The following is a 20,922-nucleotide window of genomic DNA, read 5'->3' as shown; positions in this document are numbered from 1 at the left end:
ACGGGCGGGGTAGAGTTTCCCACCCGGGGAGCAGTTGAGGATTATGTTTACAAATGCATAAACATGTGTATGGGAACTGGCAGATCAAAGTAAATTGAATGCATTCGTTGGCATAATGTGTATATACTTTGTGTACGTAAATTAAACTTTTCCGTGTGGATATAAGCTGGTCCTATTTCCCTTGGCATGCACATCGTTTGCAGTAATATGCAATGTGTTCTTTGAAAAGTAAATAGGGTTTTCTGTTCATGAGTCTTATTTAACTTTCAAAACTTTAGGTTAAGTTAATTTCGATTGTCGTAGACGTTACGAAAGACGTTTCGCTGGCACTTCAATTGCAACATATTTTAGCCTTTTTTTTATTAATGGACTTTTGTTTATATTGAAATTTCGACCACTACTGATTTTGAAACATTCCACAAATTAAGTTTAACCACTGTTGTTGGAGATTTGTTTCATCAAATTTGTTTTACCAAACAAGCAAAACAAGCTTGTACACATATGGCAAGGTGTATCCACCAAAACTATACAACAAGGTTTATACAACACGCTTAAATTAACCATTTTAAATATGCTGTTATTTTAACTATTATATTGAAACATAACTCTCAAGTAAAGAGTAAAAACCATAACTCTTTTCTCATTCTCTTCTTCACCGAGCATCACCTGGGCATTAACCAAATAAATTTTATATTTGTGTAAGTGAAATGATTTTTTCGAGCGTTCGTGTAGTCTGGATTGTCTATGATCATACGTATTTAACTATTTTCATTTCAATTTTGACATCAAAATGACTAAATCTGACCATTGCTAGGAAGGAAGTGGATTAGTTATATGTTTTGTAACGTTATAGTTAAATTAAATTATTTCAAATGGCAGATCAATTCTGCCGACTCAATTCTAACAATAGAAAATACACGTTAGGCTAATATTCTTATTCATACATTAATACAAAATCTTCAATTAATTAATGTGCATCGCAAAATGTTTTACTGCGCTTAACAAACGCGAAACCGAATAAATGTAGAACGTGTATTTGTAGACGAAAGTTATTCGAAGTAAACGTACATGTATAAAGCAAATGTTTACAGCACTTAAAATATGGCAAGTCTAGCGAAACTCGACTGAAACTACCGGGTAACTTTTCAAGCACACTCAGGAAATGACAGACCACCCATCATGGTCAGGGTAAGATGATGCGGTTTTCCTGCACCTTCAGTCCGTCAGTCAGTCAGCTTCTCCGAATTGAGAAAAGAAGAGTACGAGCGCAAGTTGATGCAGTTATTCTGTACAGTATTCACCGAACCTTCCCAGGCTCCCAATGGCCGTTGTGATTTTGCCCACATGGGATCACTTCCGTCCCTCGTTCCCCGTGCGGTGCTCATTCCATCAAGTGACGAACAACAAAGAGGACTCGCCTCCACAGCGGAACGACGAGTATATCCCGTGGCGTGCGAGTGCACACAAACGCCAGTTCATTACAGTTCTGTAAATGATTTATACTGGATGTATTCTCGTTCGGTAGGAAATGTGGCGTCACCCCCCCCCCCCCTCCCCCTCCCCCATAACAAGAATAACGATGGAGTCCTTGAGTGGCGGGTGGAGAATTTCCCTTTTTATTTTGTGTCAGACATTATTTTCCATTTGCTCCGGCAGAAGTCTGGGAGTGCGCAAACAGAGCGGGAACGTCTTGGGGGTTTTTGTTTGGGGTTTGGATTTTCGTTTGTACTTACTCTCGCATCCCTTTGCTATTTTAATTCCGTCGTGTCATCGTTCCCGTGGCGCGACGGCGTTTGCCATTTTGTTTGGGGCGCTTTGTTCATTTTTCATTCTTTGCATTCGCTTTCTTTCGGCCATGCTGCCATCGTGCACAAATGCAAACGAATTTTCCTTCGCCGAAAAGCACACCCAAGAAGCGGTACCGGGAAAAGGGATCATGGCCGTGCTCACACATACACACACACCCATACAACCCCAAGCATATGGTACTGGTTTCAACACAAAAGGGGCCCACAATAGTGGGCGGTGGAATGGGTGAAATTGCTTTGAAGCTAGTGCTTTCAAAATTTTGCTTTCTGGTTGGCCTAGTTACCATATCATCATCAGTATCTTGGTCGTGCGTTCCCTTCTCCCCTTCGCTTCCCCATTGTGTCCCTGGTTATGTGATCGTACCCTTATCGTGATGGGAATTTTTGAGCACCGACGCATTTTATCCGCCGCTCTGATTGTTCTGGAAAATGATGATTCTTCGCAAAGCTGTTCTTATTCCATCCAGGAAGCGACTTCAGCGTGTCCCAGCGTGAAACTACAACAGTTTCACCGTTGGAAAAAAAAATGAAAACCTGTCTTAAGAAGCGGCTCAAGTTTGGCCAAATCAGCCTCCTCAAGCTCTTCTTGTTTCGCAGACAGGATATTTTCCCTCCACTAAACGGTCCGAAGGATCCTCCAGCGGTTCGCTTATCCGGCATCTGGGCGACCTTCTCCTTCCAGGTTGCGCAACTCTCCAAAAAGGGGTTGGAGTTTGTCTTTTGTTGTTCATCCTAAGACGGGCCGCTAAGGGCCTGGTCGATGCGCGAATACAAGTGAAGAGAAAGAACGAGCTACCGGGCGATAAGCTTTCCCATCGACAGTCAAAAGCTACGCCGTCCGGCACAAAGTAAACTAGGCTTGGGGAAAACGCAGACCAAAGTAAGAAGGAAAAATGAACGGGCCAGTTTCCAACGCACGGACGATGGAGGGGACAAAAGCAAGGTGAGAGTAAAGCGCACGAACAAAGGCAAACTGTTGGAATAGATGGGCAAAGAAAATAAACCCAATAAAAGGAAATCTTGCCGAAAACTTCCCATCGCACATCTGATCCGTGTCGACGAACGGGAAATCGACGAAGAGGAGGTTTTTTTTTCTCTGCCTCCCAAGTGAAAATTTTGGGCAGCAAAGGGAGAACATGTCTGGCTGGTGGGACAGCTGACGCCCTACCCCAGCCCCAAACAAGCTGCAAAGTAGAAACACTTCTCGGCCTTAACAGTTTAACCGATTTTTCTTTGCACGCTCGTGTCTTACAGATTTTCTCAATGCCCCATTTTCCACCTTTTCCAGCTTGTTATTGGTGTATGATTTCTTGCCTCTTTTTCGGGTGTGTTTGGATCGCAGTTTCAGGCAATTTTTTTGATGCCTCCAAAGAAGGTGATTTTTTTTTTATTTCTTCCTGGTTGTAACATTTTCACAACGAAGGAAAACTTGAAAAAAAAAAAAAGTACGGGGAACTTCTTCCCGAAAAGATGTCTGAAGCCACACGAATCCCGAACTACGTGAGCTTCATTTTTCACATTGTAACAAATACATGTAGAGATCCTGCAACTGGAAAAGGAAAAAAAACGCCTGCCAGCACGAACCACACGTGGGCGGAAAGTTTTCACGTTTTCGTGCATTACGCTTTTGGGTTTTTTTTCCCTACTTCTCTACTTGGTGGTAGAGGTGTTTTCTTTTTTATCTCCCACTCTTTCCCGTTTAGGGACTTTGGACTTTTATTTATCCGGTTTTTCCGACTGTCGGTAATGGGAGAGGGAATGCCGGTGGGCGCATGGGACAGCCCGTTCGGAAACCCGGTCGGCAACTTTGTGATTGCACTTTGTGCTTAGTGAACGGTTTGTACTTTTTTGCTTTTTTTTTTTCTTTGCGTGGGCTCGTGTTTGTCTCGCGTGCCCACGTGGTTTTACGAGCGCTTAACTCAAGGATCAATTTTGCGCTCATAATTTCTTCAATTACGCCCCCCACCCTGTGTGTCTTCCAGTTTGCTCGCGAAAACTGGCTTTATTGGCGCTTTTTGCTTTTCTTCCGTGGCCCAAGATACTAGAGGCACACTCAATGTTGTTCCCCAGAGCGAAACCGTTGGGTCGAAGATAATATTAAGCTACGATGCCGTTGTTTTTCCGGGCGGAAGTTTACCCAACCCCGGTGAAGGTAAATATTTTTCGGTTGTTTCGCGTACGCACGGCGGTTTGCTTGCCTTTGCTCGATACGGTTTGCGGACTAACTTTTTTGTGCTGAGCTTTTCCCTCTATCGGGTTTTGGGGGCGAGAGGGTTTTGGCGAGCGAAAATTCGGGATGCGTTAATTGCGCCTAATGCTCTAATACTCGCATCGTCTCGCAACTGCTTCGCAAAAGCATCTTCTCATATGGCACGAAGATGATGCCCAGGCGTGTGTGCGTGTGTGTGTATGTTTGTAATTAAGTTTGATAAACGACACCAACGGTGCCGGAACTAATGGGCCCTCCTCACTTCGTGGGAGGGAGGGGTTCGAGGGGGAGGCGAACGCTGGAGTTGGGACTGTTGGGACTGAGGGTACAAGATAAGAGCACCGAAGAGTTTGTGCATAAATCTCGGCCATAAGCAAAACATAAATGGGATCGGGAAATGCGGGCCAACGGTGGATCGATGCTCAGGCGGGAGGTAGGGGGTGGATAATCTTCATCGTGGAAAAATAGTTTTCGTGCCGGTGCTTAAGCCCATCTCGTAGTAGTGGCTCGGGTATTTATGTGTATATTGCGATGGAGGAATTCTCCGCCTTATTTATGTTGCCGCCGAGTATTTGCCTTTGAATTATCGAATATTTATTTCATTACCTTTGTTTATCGTTCAATTATATAGAGATTATATTGCTGCGCGGTCGTGTGCGGCACATTATGGAGCTCAAGCCTCCGGTACGTAACGGTGGATGGAGGCTTATATCGAAGATGGAGTTGCTTGAAGTAAAATCCACCTTAAAGCTGGGTTGAATTGCTTGCTGAAAATGTAACTAAAACTTTTATGAAAATAATTTGCGACTTACCCGCCAAAGCATCGACGAAATGCAATCAACTGTCCTGTGGTGGATTGTGAATAGCGCACAATACGTTCGGAAAGTACCGTCTGAATCACTTTATATTATTGCCGCGCCTTCCGTTCGCATAAGCTTTGGCTCAGTGCGGATAATAAACTGATGCCTCTATTCATCGCTGTGCTACGGTGCGTCACTTCGATACAAACATTTCGTTTCAATTTATCCGTCCACGGGTTTGGACGAAATAATCATTTCCACAGTACGCTTTCCACCACGCCGGTTTTCGTGTTCGCAAGCGCGCGTTCGTTGAGTCTAATTTATAAAATTTCAAAGAACCTATTTAATTTTGCAAACGTTGCCTAAAACCGACCATCACGGAATCTGCACGGCTAATAAATTTAGTTGCAAATCACTCGACTGCCAAATCGGGGACTGGGGGAACTCTGCGGGGTGGAGATGATAATGATAGAATATCTCATCACCGCCTGGCCCCCACACCGATGTTACATAACGCCGAGCTGGCAAATGGATCGAGCGGTTGCGTAACGCGGGGGGCTGATGCAGCTGCAGCTACGCTTGCAATCAATGCTAAATGGTTTTGCATAATTTATTTTCAATTTCACGTCAGTCAGTGGGGACCGAATTTGGCGCTCCGGATTGTTTCGTGGCGGGGATTATAGCTGGAAAGCTGTTTTATCATTGGCAAATGGTTGGAAACTAATCAGAAAATGGTGATTAGATTTCTATTAAATTTTCAATCGGTTTAAAATCGGATCGAAATCACAGATGGGAGAGTGGAAAAAAAGTGCCGGTAGCCATTTAAATAGCTTTTTCCCCCTTCTCGAACACTTGAACACACACGCAATAGATAATTTTCTCACCTTATGCCGACGGAAAGATGGATGAAGTTTCGCCCGTGCCAAACGGCTTGTTTTCCCACCTTCCCGGCTCCCATGCCAATCCATTTCGGTGGCACGCGCATCGGTTGGCCGACAGTTTTCCATTTCGGGGCGATTATTTGCGGTAGATAAATTTATTCAACAGCCAGCCCAGAAACGGAACAGCAATTCCAATATGTGTCACACCGCACCGAAGCAGTGCCATGGCAGACTTCAGGTTTGCATCAGGTACTTCAATCGATCCTAAGGCAAAAGCAGAAAAACTAAAGCTCGTTTGCTAAAGTGAAAAGAAACATGCACGACGGAAATTCGCTCTATAAATATTCACAGTCTCTGCGGGCAACGCCGACACCGAAGGCGAAGTGCAACTCGTGTTTGTAGGTGCTCTTGTGTATGGTTATTTACCCAACGCTTGTTCGCAACAACGACCGGAGTGTGTGCTTGGCCTTTTCAGACGGTCCGGTTGCGTCCACCATCTGGATCAGAATCCGAATCCGTTGGAGATGGTTTCAGGAGCGTCTTTGGTCTGGTCGCTTTTATGGCTCAAGGAGACAAAAAGGGAACGCAACTGATGCCGGGAGGGCAACGGATATCGTCTTCTCGGGTTAATGTCATTTCGTGGCGAACGTGTAGACGAAAATGTGGAAATTGTGGAGCGAGAAGATAAAGAAACTGGGAACGTTCCAGCGGAAGCGTTTTTTTTTCTCCATGCACACAGAACACCCTTGCGACCGGAAGCTGCATGGACTCCGGATGAACTCTTCCTTCGGCGTGCGGCATCACCCGGTAAACCTCACTGTTATTTCGCAAGCAATTACCTATTTCGAACTTCTTTATTGGCAATGTTTAGACGCGCAGCAACGGAAGTTCCCGAAGTTCGTTTCTTCTCAGCTTGGAGCATTCTTTTTTTTTGTTTCGTTCACTTCCGTTTGCCAACGTTAAATTTACCGGTTATTTTGCCATCCTTGAGGGTACTTCAAATATAAAGAGGAGGAAGGGAGGGAGGGAGAAAATCACCGCACAAACCGATCTGACCTTACCAAGTGCTGTTCGTCCGGGTTTTTTTTTGTTCACCCCCCACTTAAGCCACCCATTTCCGGGCTTCGGCTTCCACCACCTCTCGATACAGCACTGTGAGAAGATTTAATTTACGTCAGCGAGCTTCCGTTTTAGCGATGCGATGATACCGAACAAAATTGAGAAGGAAAAGTGTATATGTAGAAAAACGGAAACATCCCGTGGTGGGGTAACGGGAAGTTTGGGCGGAAAGAGACGTACCGTGCCCGAGTGCTTCCATAAATCAATATCCAACCCTCACAAATGACATCGGAGTGGAGCTTCGACTGAGCGACACGCGTGGGGAAACACGGGGTTGGAGTGGGATTTTCACCATTCGAAATTGAAATGAATCGATCCGGCCGGCCTTCCGGTGGCCATATTTTTTCCATTTCCTCCGAGCGATAACCTCAATCCGTTCGGATCTGCATGGAGCTCGTTTCGGTTTTATTATATTTGTGTTGTTCCTTTTTTTTTTTTCATTGTAACCAAAGTATCCTCGATCTTTTCCACCCCTTTTGCGCACGGTATGGGGCGAGCTACCTTTCGCTCGGAAAAGCTCTCCAAACTTTTCTCCCCTCCCCACCCGCCGGGAGGGAAGGGGTCATAAATTGAAACAACGCGCTCGGTGCATTTTATTTATTTGGGTATCACATTTTTGCAGCCACTCGAACTTCTGCAAGTTTCAGCTCTTTTTTTTTTGTGCCGACAATCGCTCCCTTTTCAATCACGCCATGATCAACGGTCAACCGAACGGTTTTACTGGTGCTTCGAACGCCGCACAAATGGCCGAGCCAACGGACCGCTCCGGATGAATCGGAAGGATTAATACGTTAACTCGCCTCCAGTCTCCCGCAGTTGTCCGATCATAAAGTACCCGGAACGGAATGAAATGTGCGGAAGTGCTCGAGTCGTTTCCCGTCCGGCGAAGTAAAACGAGTAACCCTGGTCGAACGGGTTCGAAGGGAAATGGAAAAACTAACCAAATTAATGTCGCTGAGTAAAAGTGAGTTTCGCCTCCGACTCGCGCTCGGGCTCACATAAAAATCCTTTTTTATACGTAGCGTAACGAAAAAAAAAGAAACGAACGAAGGATTATTTTAAACGAGTCATAAAAAAACCTACCAACCTCCAGCAGCGAACGAATCAATTCAAACACTAACGACAAAGGGCGAAACTTTCCGGGAAGAATCTATAGAATGTGCTTTTGTGCGATGGGTTCGAACGTTTCGGTGAATCTGTTCGAGTGTATGTGAGTGTTTAGCTGGATGTTTTTTTTATCGTGTGCGCTCCAGTCGTCTCCTGTCCCGTAGTGGACTTCTAGGAAGAAACTCACGGTTCTTATTGGAATTCGTTCGATTTATTGTAGCGTAAAGTTTCGTTGGCAAAGTATGTTGTATAAGGCACGACGAAAAAACAACTATGTTTAGTACATCCGTTAGCGGAGGAAGTTTTTCCAGGCAGTTTTATGCTGTTATTTTTTCCACTTTCCTCTTCAGTAAAGTAAGAGGAAGAAAAAAAAAATCTTCGCTCGAAAGAAACAAACTTGTGAAGTGGCATCGGTTTTTTGTTTGTATGTCTTTGCGGTGCTACGCTTAGTATTTATGAGTGTTTTTAGTTCATGGCAACGTGGAGCAAAATAAAACTTGTTTTTTTTTTTAAATCTCCAATATTGATTTGAATACACTCGTGCGAAATATATTTTTTTCTTGATTCAAGTAGCGCTCGTGAACGAATATTGAATATATTCAATATGCGATGCTATCGTGATTTCTTCGCAAGGGATTAAACATGATGATAGTTCCTTTTTCCAAACACGAACACATACGCAGATCATACGTCTTTCACGCAGAAGAATGAAAACTCAATCCACTCATTACGATGGGCCACCGAAGGGGCACGGGAAAGCGGAACAATTTATGGAATATCACGCGGCATAATACTTTGAAGCCGGCTAATAATTAATCATTTTGGCGTTCGCTTCCGTTACGCTACGTTGGCGGGATCGTGCCCACTCGGCGTGGAGAGTGCCATTCCAATCGGGCACAATCGGGCGAGGACGTACTAGAGGAAAAAAAAAGGTGAACAAAACAAAAAATAGCAAACTTCTGCCAAACCGTTTTTTCCGTCCCTTCTCGCTGGGCGTGCTTGGCAAAATTGAACCATCGAAAATGCAGCGCTGCCTCTCGATCTCTCGACTGCTTATTCGTCGTTCGACGCTTCCATTTCGGTGGAACCCGTATTCGGGGAAAAATCTAACGACGATTTATGTCATCCATCGATTACATGAAATCGTTTTCAATTCGTTCGCTTATTTTCATTCGTAATGCGGGGGGTGGGAGGGGTAGGGGTAGAAAGATGATGGCTCTTTTTTCGCCTCCCTCTTCCGGTTCTACGAACAGAGAAGAATCAATTTATCCTACCCCCATCCAACGGTTGGTGAAAAATGGTAGATTACAGAGTCAAGAGCAAAAACCTCATCTCCCCCTCATTTCCTGCGAGCGTAGTCATATTCAAAATAATCTATGCTACTTTATGCAAGCTCGTTTACGGCAAGAAAAAGAAACAGTTGACAAAAACGAAAACGGTTCCATTATTGTGCACTTGCAAACAAATTTTACGCATTTATTTCCTGATCAACATTCGTTTTGCTTCTACTGTCGTTTCGTTTTTTCGTTTCTGAGATTGCTTAAATTGGAAGGCAGTAAGTGAAACCATTGGAAGGAGTCCAAACGTGGACGGTGCACTGAAAGTTTCCACACTCGATCGGCGCACTTTTCTCGGAAAAAACGACACTTTATAACGGCAAATGCGACGCTTCGGGGGTGTGCAATGAATCATGCTGAGAAAATGTGTGAACAATTTCCCACCCGATGGAGGCGCCTGGTGTTTCACACCGATTGGAAGTGGTTTAGAGCAAGTGCAACGCAATCCTAATTGAAGATTGAACGATTTTGCAGTCGATTGATTTTCAGGCGCAATTTTGGTACAACTTTTTTTCGCCACTTGACATCGACCGATAGTGGATGAGCTTTCAAGTGGTCGCCGTAGTTTGAAATTTCACCATTTCTGTTGCGCGCATTATATTTTAATTTTTGATAATGACCCTCGAAGATGATTGGGGCTCGCTGGTGAAATTTATGACACCCACCGGGCGGTAAAGTTGTTCGGGTTTTCCGGTCTCGGCCACATTTCACGCACCGTTACATAAATTAGCGTTTTATCGAATTCTCGCCACCGCAGCCGCTCTTCACCGAAACCGAAACACCACACCGACCGCCGATAATGCATCGGTTTTTGAACCATTACCTAACCGACCGAAAGATGCTTTTAATGTTCGATTCCGTGCTGGATAGGTACCATTTCCCATTCGTTTTAACCTCGACCAAAACCCTTTTCAATTAGTCGTGCGCTAGCGGTGGCTGAAAATCGGCCCCGGTGTAGTCGGAACCATCCGTTTCCCCCGCACCGAAACTCTCCCATCGGTTCCGTGGCCCTCGCCGCCCGGGGCGCGATATTTATTTCCGCGGAAAATATTAACTACGTGAAAGCGAAACTCTCTACCGGGGCCCCCGGTCGTCCAGCCGGCTGTTCGTTAATTTACGTTTAAGGGCCACCGGTACCTTCCGAACACCTGCGTCCCGGTCGGTGATGAACTTCAGCACCGGCAAGGCAAAAGTAATCTTCCCCCAAAACGGCTAAAAACGAGCACTGACAAGCGGTAGCGCTTTCTCACAGATACAGGTTTTCCATACACCGTACCGAGGGAACTTGGAACACGGGAAAAAACGACCTTCCAGCAGGGTTCTTTCGATAAATAACGCTCGAAGAATATTTAACGATAAAAAGGAAACTTTTCCGAACCGTGGGTCGGGGGAGGAAAAACAACCAAGGCAGTAGATTTTTTATCGGAAGCGCCCGCTGTCGCGTTTCACCCTCAAAAAAAAAAAAAACGAAAGGAACTTCTCAGTTAAATTCCACCCCTCCACATTTTTTTTTATTCTTTGTTTTTTCCGTTTTCACGTTACGAAGGGCGTGCGGAAAAGTCGTAAGAATAAAAAAGGTAAAGGTACACGTCTACCTCCATCCGCAAATCGGCAAACAGTAATCAAGATTTCCCGCCGAGAGCGAATCAGTTACCGCAGTTGGATGGAAAATTACCCCAAACACGTATGTTTTTAAGATGGTTTCCGGAGTTGGGTTGGCACCGGGAAAAAAAAAGTCGTGAACGGAGGAAGAACTCGTGTAACGTGTATTTATCGCCAACGCCTATCATCGCCAACAACGCGCGTGTGTTTTCCACTACCGCTTTCGGGAAAGTGCTGGTTCGTTTCTTTTTGTTTCGTGTATTCACTTTTCTCGTTTCAGGTGTGCGGTACGCACGGCGTACGGGAAAAAAATCGGGGACAAAGTCATCGCTCGGTCCCTTTGCGTATCCTTCCTTCGCCACTCTCCCCGAAGTGGGGGAGCAGTGAGGGGGATATAACTTTTAGCTTCTAGTAAAATATTAATGCAATCGTTGTCGGACGCTTTTAGAGAAACATTAATATTTTACCTCTCGGTGTACGCCCATCCCACCGGAGTAGAAAAAGACTGGACAGGGGTGCCCCGTTCGGGGAATTAAAAGGTACCGGTGACACAGCACGGCAGCCCGAGGTGAAAGGAGGTGTACCCAAGGGTTGGAGCTTGCGGTGCAGATTGAAGTTTACAATTTACAATTTAATACGCATCAGCGCACTTCAAAGTGAAGTTCGTCTACGGTTGTGTATTTGCTTTCCGGCATTGCGCACGGTCGAAGTATTGATGGATGGAATCGTTTCCCTGGAAAACCCATTGGGAACGGAATCCGGTTGCTAGCAGTGGGATCATGGGGTCACTTAGGGGCGAGAGAGAAAGCTAGTAATCGTAGGGAAAGAGAGATACAAATTAATTTCCCAGAATGTTTAATTCGTACGCCAGCGGTAAGTGAGAGCGAACCACCGAGACGTACATTTGTTCCCGGATGCACATGAAATTGTCATCAACAACCTGTCAACGATCGGTCGCCATTTGTGATGGAAGTCAGTCAATTTCCAAAACCCACCGTCGACCCCACACCCAAACCCCATTTTCCGGCTGGTTAGAATTCGTTCTGATTGGCTACCGTTTGATTTGAACGAACGATCATTCATCTGAGGCTACTGAAGGACATCGGTGTTTGCGTTCATTCCTTTCCCTGATCTCCCAACAAAACCAGTTCTGGAAATTAATTATCGGAGCCGTTTGGAGAGGAGCGTTTGGAAGTAGTTCAGGTTCAAAGACAGGTACAAAACATGATGGTCTTCTGTTTGCAGCTTGCGGAATGAATGTATTGGCAATTTAGTGTGGATTACAAATACCACCGATGGGCTTGCTGGGTGGTTCCTTTGAACCCGCTGTGTATGATGACGATGGTGGTGATGATAGTGTGGATGATGATAATGCTTTGAAATTTCATTCGCATCGCCGACCGACGACGATCAAATCCGACCTAAAGGGTGGGGTTTCGGGCCAAGGGGATTATGATTCATCGAACGGATAGTGAGTCCTTTGTCCTTCCGTCGACAATGATACCCTTTCGCTCCCAATAATGAACACCTTTGGCCAACGGGGTGGATCGGGTCACGAGGCAAGTGTTCGATGGTCTGAACATAATAGATACCCTGCCAGCGATTCTATCTCCGCCCGTGTGGCACCCTTGACTCCGAAATTAATTTTCCTCCATTACGGTGCATTACAAACGTCATTTTTAACCCCACCGTCCGTCCTCTTGTTCCGAAGTTCTGAAATTCAATTACACTTCATTGCGCCCGGCCAGAATCGTTGATTTGAGACAGAGATAGTGCCGTCCCCAGTGCTGCTCAACAACCTATCGACACCCGGGCGTGTAGGAGGTGTTAATTTGATTCGAAACTTCATACCATTGCTAGTGAAGCTGTTTTTTTTATTACATTTGTTTGTAAAGTTGTCATGAAAAACTCGATTAAATGCATGCGGTAATTGATGTTTAAATGTTTACTCATAGTGTTTGCTAACGGTTAATTCGATGTTGGATCCTTAATTGATTGCAAATGGGTCGGATCTGTGATAAACATGTTGGAACACAAGAACGAAACAATACATGGAATGTTTTAAATCTTGAGTATTCAAGGAAAATATTGTTGTGAATGTGGTTTCACAAGCTGGGAATTGCATACGGATAAGAGGACTGTACCACCGTAAATTTAAACAATTTCTATAAAAATGACATATGGCGGTGGACATGAGCTATAGAATACCTTTTATTAATTTATGTGTTTCAGCGTATATGTAGAGCGTTTCTTTTTTACCATTTTTGTAACGGAGAATAAAGATCGCGTTTTTTAACGTATCGTGCAAGTGATACCAAATCACAGTTCCCCTTTTTAAAAAAAGGTGCTCAGGGTAAAAAGCTGTTACCCAAAAATTGATAAAATGTTTGCGACTAAGTTAATTAAATTTTAATATTTCGGAAGATTTTTATAGCTTCCACTTGCACCAGCTTAAGTAAACTTCTCCTACAGATTTATTTTAGAAAGCATTTTCTTTTATTGCAAACGTAGAGGAGCAAGAACTGCGTCGTACGCGGATTGAAGACATGCAATCGTTTTCCAAGTTCTAACGAAATCATATCAAGTTCATTTAAATATATTTGGCTAATCAACACTATTGTGCTTATTAGTAGAGAGTTAAGATAAATAAAAGTGAATAATTACTTCAGAAAACTGATTGGTGAACACTATTTATTTGGTTGTCTAGATAAATCTGTATAAAAACCTTGTCATATCTCAGCGTGATAACGAAAAGTTGGATAGGATTCATAGCAAATTTATAAGAGGTAATATAACACACCATAAATGTAAAAGTGTAAATCATGATTGTTAAGTTAAAAACCCCCCGATAAGAACCTATTTTCATAAATCCAACCAATGCATTTCTACAAAATATTGTTTATTTGAAGTGTGAGAAGGAAACAGGTTTTGCCGGATGTTGGTGATCTCATTTTGCAAAAAATAAAAATAAAATCAATAATGGTAATCCGCACAGTTTATAGCAAATCTCTGCCTTGAATAATGAAGTGAATAGCTATGGTAGCGCTTCGAAAGCCAATTCTTTTGCTGCATTTTATTTAAATCGCCGTTTATGATTATTTATAATGATACGGATAGCTTTACAGCTCCGTGGGAAAATACCTCATTTACCAAAATTGTGTTCATTACAATATTTAATCAGCGCGGACGAATTTAATTTTCGCAACCTACCGCAATCCTTCCCGTTGGGCAGGACAGGATCATTGGAAGCGCATTTTCCCACCACCCCTCCCCTCCGAAGCCGGTTGGGTTGTGCAATGAAAGTTTTTCCATTGGCTGCGAGCGCTCGAGCGAAAACCAATTACGGTGCGGTCCGTAGCGAAGGAGAATTCTTCTGCCGGCTCTCCCGTCAATGAACTTTGGCGATGTAATAATTTGTTGCAACAAAGCCCCTTTCGACGAAAACTGCAGGATCAGTACACCGCACCGTCATCCCGAAGGTTGGCTGTCGACGTCTCGCCTGGTTTCCACACCGTTCGGATACACACACACACACACACACACACACTGTTTGATGAAAAAATCCCCCACCGTGAGCTCCCAGCAGCAGCAACTAGACAGGCGTTACTGTGTATGCAAATGTGCACTGCAGGTTTCCACCTTTTTGGGGAAGGGTTGGGACCCAGACGCCGGCAGTGTGGAGTTGGCCACGGATGAGCACGGAACCCTGCAGTGCGGCCGAAAGTTCACCGAAATGAACTTTCTTTTTTTTTGTTGCATTCACTTGCTCTGTTCCGTTTTCAGTTCAGGTTTTCCAACACGGAACGCTGCGGTGCGAGCCGCTTCTTCACCGCCGGAACGTGGCCGGAAAGCACAGTTTTCTCGTTACCGTTATCAGGGGCGAACGATGATAGGCCATCGAAAGGTCGAACGAACTCAAACCAAAACAAAAAAGTATGACACAATCGACTCCGGGTTCCGTGTGCGGTGTGTCCCGGGATGACGATGGTAATCTGCGTTCGACCCTGCGTCAGTCATGGGCATCCCGCCCCGATGATGTTGCCAGAGGGAGGGCTTTCCAATAACGCTTCCACGGAGACAGCCAGCTGCGTAGGAATGGTCTGAAATCGATTCGATGGCATCTAAAGATACCCGAGCATTTTGATCCGCGTGTTGCCCTTTTTTACTCTTTTTGGTGCAAGCATGTAAAAGAGTGACGTCAACTCGGTTCTGTTGGCTTCGAAACGAGGGCTGGACAGTGCAACACCATTTACTGCTGCTCGAAAATCAAAACCACGACGAATAAGAGATAGGGTACCGCTACCAATAGTGGTGCACTTAGTAATGTAACTAACGATATGATGTAATTTATAAGTGTGAAGAACACAATACTTTACATATTTGTACCAATTACTATGATCGAAATTTTTTTCTGGAAACATCTATTTTTACCGTTAACTATTCAAAATACACAAAAAACAGCGTATATTTCTTCCGAGTTGGTTGTTTCTACAATGGGGGAATGTATAGGTATCGTGTTCCTGTAGGGGTGGTAGTACTTGGAAATGACTGAATATATTTTGACTGTGACTATTTTTGAAGCATATTTAAAACAGAACGGTCCTCATAGACCTCTCATGAACCAATGCATTTTGCAGTGATTTATAGCTTTAAGGAAATCATGGCATACCTGATAAATTCTTTAAAAAATCAGCATATTAGTACAACCTGTTCGGAAAATATTAATTTAAGAACCTTCATTTATTACGGAACGAGAAGGTTTATCTTTTAAACACTCCGCAGAAGATCAAAGAACATTTCATAGAAAAATATCTCCATTGTATTTATTTCGCCATAGAGCTAGAATTTTATTCCATGACAACCACTATTGTTACTAGCACCACTATGGGAGCACTTACCCTATGAAGAATAAATTCTTGTGCAACACAAACAGAAGAAGATGAAAAGTTTAAACTTGAGGACCAATTTTCGATAAGTCACGTTTTACACGATTAAAGCAAACTGTTTCAGTCAGGATTTGCTCCACGAATCGTGGTAAATGTGTCGAAAAAGTGTAATTAATCTCTATCACTTTTACCGAAAGCCCATTTATATAACATCCTGAGAGACACTGTGTCGCGCGAGGACAAACGTAGACCATTAATATCCTGACCACTTTTCAGGGACGCAGTGCCCCCTCCATCTCCGCGTGGGATGGGGGTGACTGTGAACATCGCTCCAATAATAGTTGTGTTTTTACGCCGAATTCCTTCCGATCGATCGGACCAAACCGTGTTCAGCAACCCCCAGAGACATTCATTACCCATGTTTGGCCGTTGTTCAAAAGTTCCCGGTTTTCACCGTTTCTTCACCCACCTCCTCCTTTCGTTGCAGGCCCGTTCCGGCTGACGGACGACATCGAGATCCAGGCCACACCGGGCCACACGATGTCCTGCGTGACGGTGCTGGTAGCACGTAGCAACCTGACGGGCGCCGGCGGTGGCGGCGGCAGCGATGGACGCCCGACCGCAATCGTCGGCGATCTGTTCGAGCGCCGCCAGGACATCGAGGACGAGCGACTGTGGGTGGAGGCAGGCAGCGAGGATCCGCGGGCCCAGCGACACCATCGGGCCCGCATTGCCGCGCTGGCCGACTGGATCATCCCCGGACACGGTGGTCCGTTTCGCGCAGATCCTTCCATGCGCGAAACGTTGCGCCAGCAGGCAACTGCCCCACGCGGATCCTCGCAGGACGACGGTGGGACGGCGGTGTAAGAGAGAAGCCGTGCGGTTTCGCATTCCTCTCGGGTAGGTTGATTGACGACGGCGTCATCGGTTCGACAGCGGGCGCCCGCTAGCCGGGCAATGAAGATTTCAACGGTGGTGATGCATCCTTTAGAAGAGCGCTCCGTTTGCATCCGTTACTTACGAAAGGAAATATTCTTTAGCCAAGTTATTGCACGCGCATTTCGCCGGCAAAGTAAAATATGATCCGTTCCTCGGTTCTACGTTGGGTTATGGCCGGAAACATAAACACCAATCGCCCGTCAATCGGTGGCACCGAACGCGGAGAAACCGTGCAGGCCCAATGCAACGCAACATCGTGGAAAAGAAAATAAGCTAGCATGTCCCCTTGAACAACGCACGTAATAAGACAAGAAACGTTAAATTCGATCCGCAGAACATGACCTAGCACGCACGTGTTCGGCGTCGCCGATCTTCGAGCCGGTAGGTGGCTGGTTTTCCCGTTTGCTCTCACAGTTCTAGATCAGTTGCGAGGCCCTGCAACAGAAGGCGAAACAATAATAATATTAGTAACGTTCAATATAATTACCAACCGTGTCAACGGTAGCGCTATCGCGTAGCCGTTTTGCCGTTGGCATTTACATTTATCGATTGTTCGTTGATAGTGTTGTTCCATGTAATCGTGATGTAAGCAAAGCAACAAGGAGGAAGTAAAACAAAATGATACAGTTCTTAATATGAATTAATATTTAACCGAAAACGATGTGTTGAAAACTTAAATGGCAAACAAGTCCTATATGCAAAAGCGCAGTTACTACTGATTGTTAGTGCAGTTGTATTGTTGTTTGTGTCGTCGTGAAGCCTTACTTCCGTTGTATCGTTGTGCCGCTGGTTTTTTGCAACACACCACTTGCATAAGCATAAGCGCTTGCAAATTGCAGCGACAATTTGTTATCAACCGGTTCTACTGCTGCTAGAAATGACCGAGCGCGGACGCACGCTAGGGTCATCGCTTGTTTGTGTTACACCTTCTGCCAGATGGCTTTTTTCGTAACGTTTGCATCACCCACCCTACCACATGTCACATGCGTGTTGAGACATTAAACATTTCGAATTTTAAGCAAATACGTTCGATGTTGGAAGACGTTGGAGAACGTTGGATATTGTGACAATGTGCGGTGTGGCGTGATCGAACGACGCAAAAGCGCCATTTTATCACTTTCTTTCGTATCCTTACCGGGCGGCTGACGATCAACAACGTTTCCGATCGCATCCAACCACCATCCGGATGGTGCTGCCCGATGATCGATGTGCGATATCACAGAACAGATGCAAAGAGAAAGAATGAAAACCATTATAATGAAGAAAACAAAACCTTAATCGAGCAGCCGTGTTATGATGCGAAACTGGCCGCCCTTCGATGGTGGAAGGTGGACATCCGACCGGTTCTCTTCAGAAACGGACGGCACGCAAGTGCTGAATGTTACAGACGCAAGCTTTATGACAACTTAAATAAGTATGCTTTATGGAAACAAAAGAAACCAAACTTAGCATTCAATACGAAAGAAACTGAAGGAAGTATAGTGAAAAGAAAATGAATACATACACAAAAAACTACATAATACACGATATTAATAAGCAGTTTATTGATCATACATGTAAACGTTAGTGGACTTAGAGTTTCAAAAGTTTCTAAAATACAAACGAAAAAAAAGAAGAAAACAACATGGAAACACAAAACAACACCCAAACACACTCACACGAGCAAAACGCATAAACACAAACAAACAGAACATAAAACAGAATTTGCTGAAAGCTCTTGCTTGATACATTAACAAAACCCCGCAAACGGTAGTAGTGAAGAATTTTACACTGATAAATCGTTAAACCCGTAGATAAAACAGACTCCCGCCACACAAATAGACACAAAGTAAACACAATTTTCCAGAACACAAAACAAGCAAACCGTACAGCTTACACAGGACTTGCAATGATAGTCATACAAAACTGGGAAATCCACCCGACACGGGTGGATAACCAATGGTACCAATTTTGAAAAGGTTGTGCAAACGTAAACAAAACTAAACCCCAAACCCCGCTGTGCAGCGGGGGGCGATGGGGGCCGACAACACGAACCAAATGCGAAAACACACAACAAATAGCAGGATAACAAACAAAGGCAAACACTTTCACACAGTATTAGAGAAGAAGTGCCACCGAAGGGGCGACCGGAGGGAGTGAGAAAGCAGACAAAACAGAAGAAAAAACAAACAGCATTACAGAGTAGTGGGCTTTAGGAAGTGGAGGAAGAGAAAGTACACGCGAAAAACACATATACACGTTTGAAATCTATGGGCTTAAGACAGGGAATGTGGCACTCTTCAGTAGCTTCTTCTGCATAAACAAGGGAACAGAAGGACGCTGAAGGGTTCACACCTGATGCCTTCTTTATGATGCTTCTACCGATTGCCAACTTTTTGAGACAAAATAGAAATCACACGTACACGGAAGATAGGGAAGAAATATAGGCACAGCTAGCCCGATCGAACCATGGAGAGAGGTGCAGAGTTTTTCAACCTACAAACATGAACAAACACAAACACAGCTGATTGAAACACTGCGAGGCGCGAGCATTCGCTAGCAGCAGCAGCAGTAGCAGCAGAAGCAGCAACAGGAGCAACAACAGAACACACTGACACAGTTATACAGCAAGTAAATGCATAAACCAACGTATAATGGATGTTTAGTTCTTTAATGCAGACAAGCTGCACTTAAATTACAAGAAAATAATATAATCGTATAAGAGTTATATATATATACATATACTAAACGAGAAAAAAATAATCATCTCATGAATCACCAAACTCATCAAAAGTAATTAAACTAGACTTAGTGTACCGTAGGCTTAAGGAAAAAAAACGCACGCGTTCGCCGAGAACAACATCGCTCAGCGAACGGCGCAGAAATACACCACTTGGATCCGAAAACTTCTAGTCGATAAGGAACGCAGAGGAGATGGCTGCAAACCTGGCAAACAAATTGCAGATAAAAAATAGAAAAAGAAATACACACGTTAAAGATAAGAGAAAGAGACATAAGGTTAAATTTAGCGTAGCGTTAGTAGGGGAAGTAGTAAAGATTGGAAAATTTTCTCCACTCTAGACACACCTGGGTGGAGAAAAGCCTGGCAAACACGATTTTCTACTAAAAAAAAAAAACAATATTTATTCATACAAACATATACATATATATACACATATATGAATATATACAAACCGACAAAGCGCATATGTAGCAACATGCAGTAGTTGAATGCATAGAGCAAGCAAAGAAAACGATGAAAAAAAAGATAAAATGTTTAATTGTTTCTTAAAAACATGGTACGCGTACATAACCTCATGCGAAACTGATTTAATGATGATGATGATGTTCAGCAACCTAATGTAATATGAATCCTTGAACGCTAGAACGGTCAAGGATTATGGTATGATTGTGCAAACGCACAAAACATGCGCATACCGCAACAGGGAAAAGAGAATGGTAGAACAAAAGGAAAAGGTAAGAAATGTCGGACAAGGCGTACAGGAAACCCTCCTGGAAAACAAGTATTACACGAGCGAAAAGTAGGTCGTCTGGAACAACAATAAGGGATTACGTGTGTATGGGCCGAGACGCTTGCCTCAACGGTGCACAGCGGTTTGCAGCACATTGTTGTGCTCCGGTGTGCAGGAAGCGAAACGGAAAAAGGAAACGGAAAAGCATACTTAAAAACAATAATTTGACCGTTAGAATAGCAAAACAAAGTGTATGTGTGTGTAACGTTGCACGCGTACCATTCGCGACCGTTCGGGTGGAGCTTTGCAGGAAGAAAGTTGCGATAAAACAATGTCGCTAGATGGAAGATGCAAAATAATCAATAAAACCATATTCACGCCCCAGCTGGCGATAGTAGCGTAGTAGCGGGGATTCGCCCCTTGGAGAAGAAAGTAGACATGAAAACTATTTGAAAAAAAACCTATATGCATAACGTAGCAGTTATCTTATCAGTTGACAAATGAAAATGAATAATTTTAGTGCGATCAAATAAACCGATTGGTATTGGATAATAATGTTGACAGCAACAAACATGAACACACAATATACACATAAATGAGTACACACCCACACGTATATATATACATACACAAAAAAGCTGCAGATGAGTTAAACAAAGTTGAAAGTATTGTTTCAAAAACAAGCTAAATTAAAGCAACAAAAAAAAGCATTACACATAATATCTTTAAAGTGGCAGTAGAAAATGGGCTACTTAAAAGCAACAGTCGCAAAGGAAGCGAAC

The 20,922-nt window shown here is 44.0% G+C and overlaps 1 protein-coding gene across 2 annotated transcripts in view; it reads left to right on the top strand.

The window, feature by feature from the left end:
• LOC131266289 (metallo-beta-lactamase domain-containing protein 1) overlaps nt 1–20,922 on the top strand; it is a 63,880-nt gene extending 42,958 nt beyond the window's left edge. For both annotated transcript variants that reach the window (XM_058268737.1, XM_058268736.1), the window contains one exon: nt 16,237–20,922. In XM_058268737.1, coding sequence (XP_058124720.1) covers nt 16,237–16,616 — 380 coding nt within the window. In that variant the 3' untranslated portion in view covers nt 16,617–20,922. The remainder of the gene's footprint in view (nt 1–16,236) is intronic.

Source organism: Anopheles coustani, chromosome 2 (genome assembly GCF_943734705.1).
Source record: "Anopheles coustani chromosome 2, idAnoCousDA_361_x.2, whole genome shotgun sequence".
Lineage (NCBI taxonomy): Eukaryota > Metazoa > Arthropoda > Insecta > Diptera > Culicidae > Anopheles > Anopheles coustani.
This window is presented reverse-complemented; position numbering and strand designations above follow the sequence as displayed.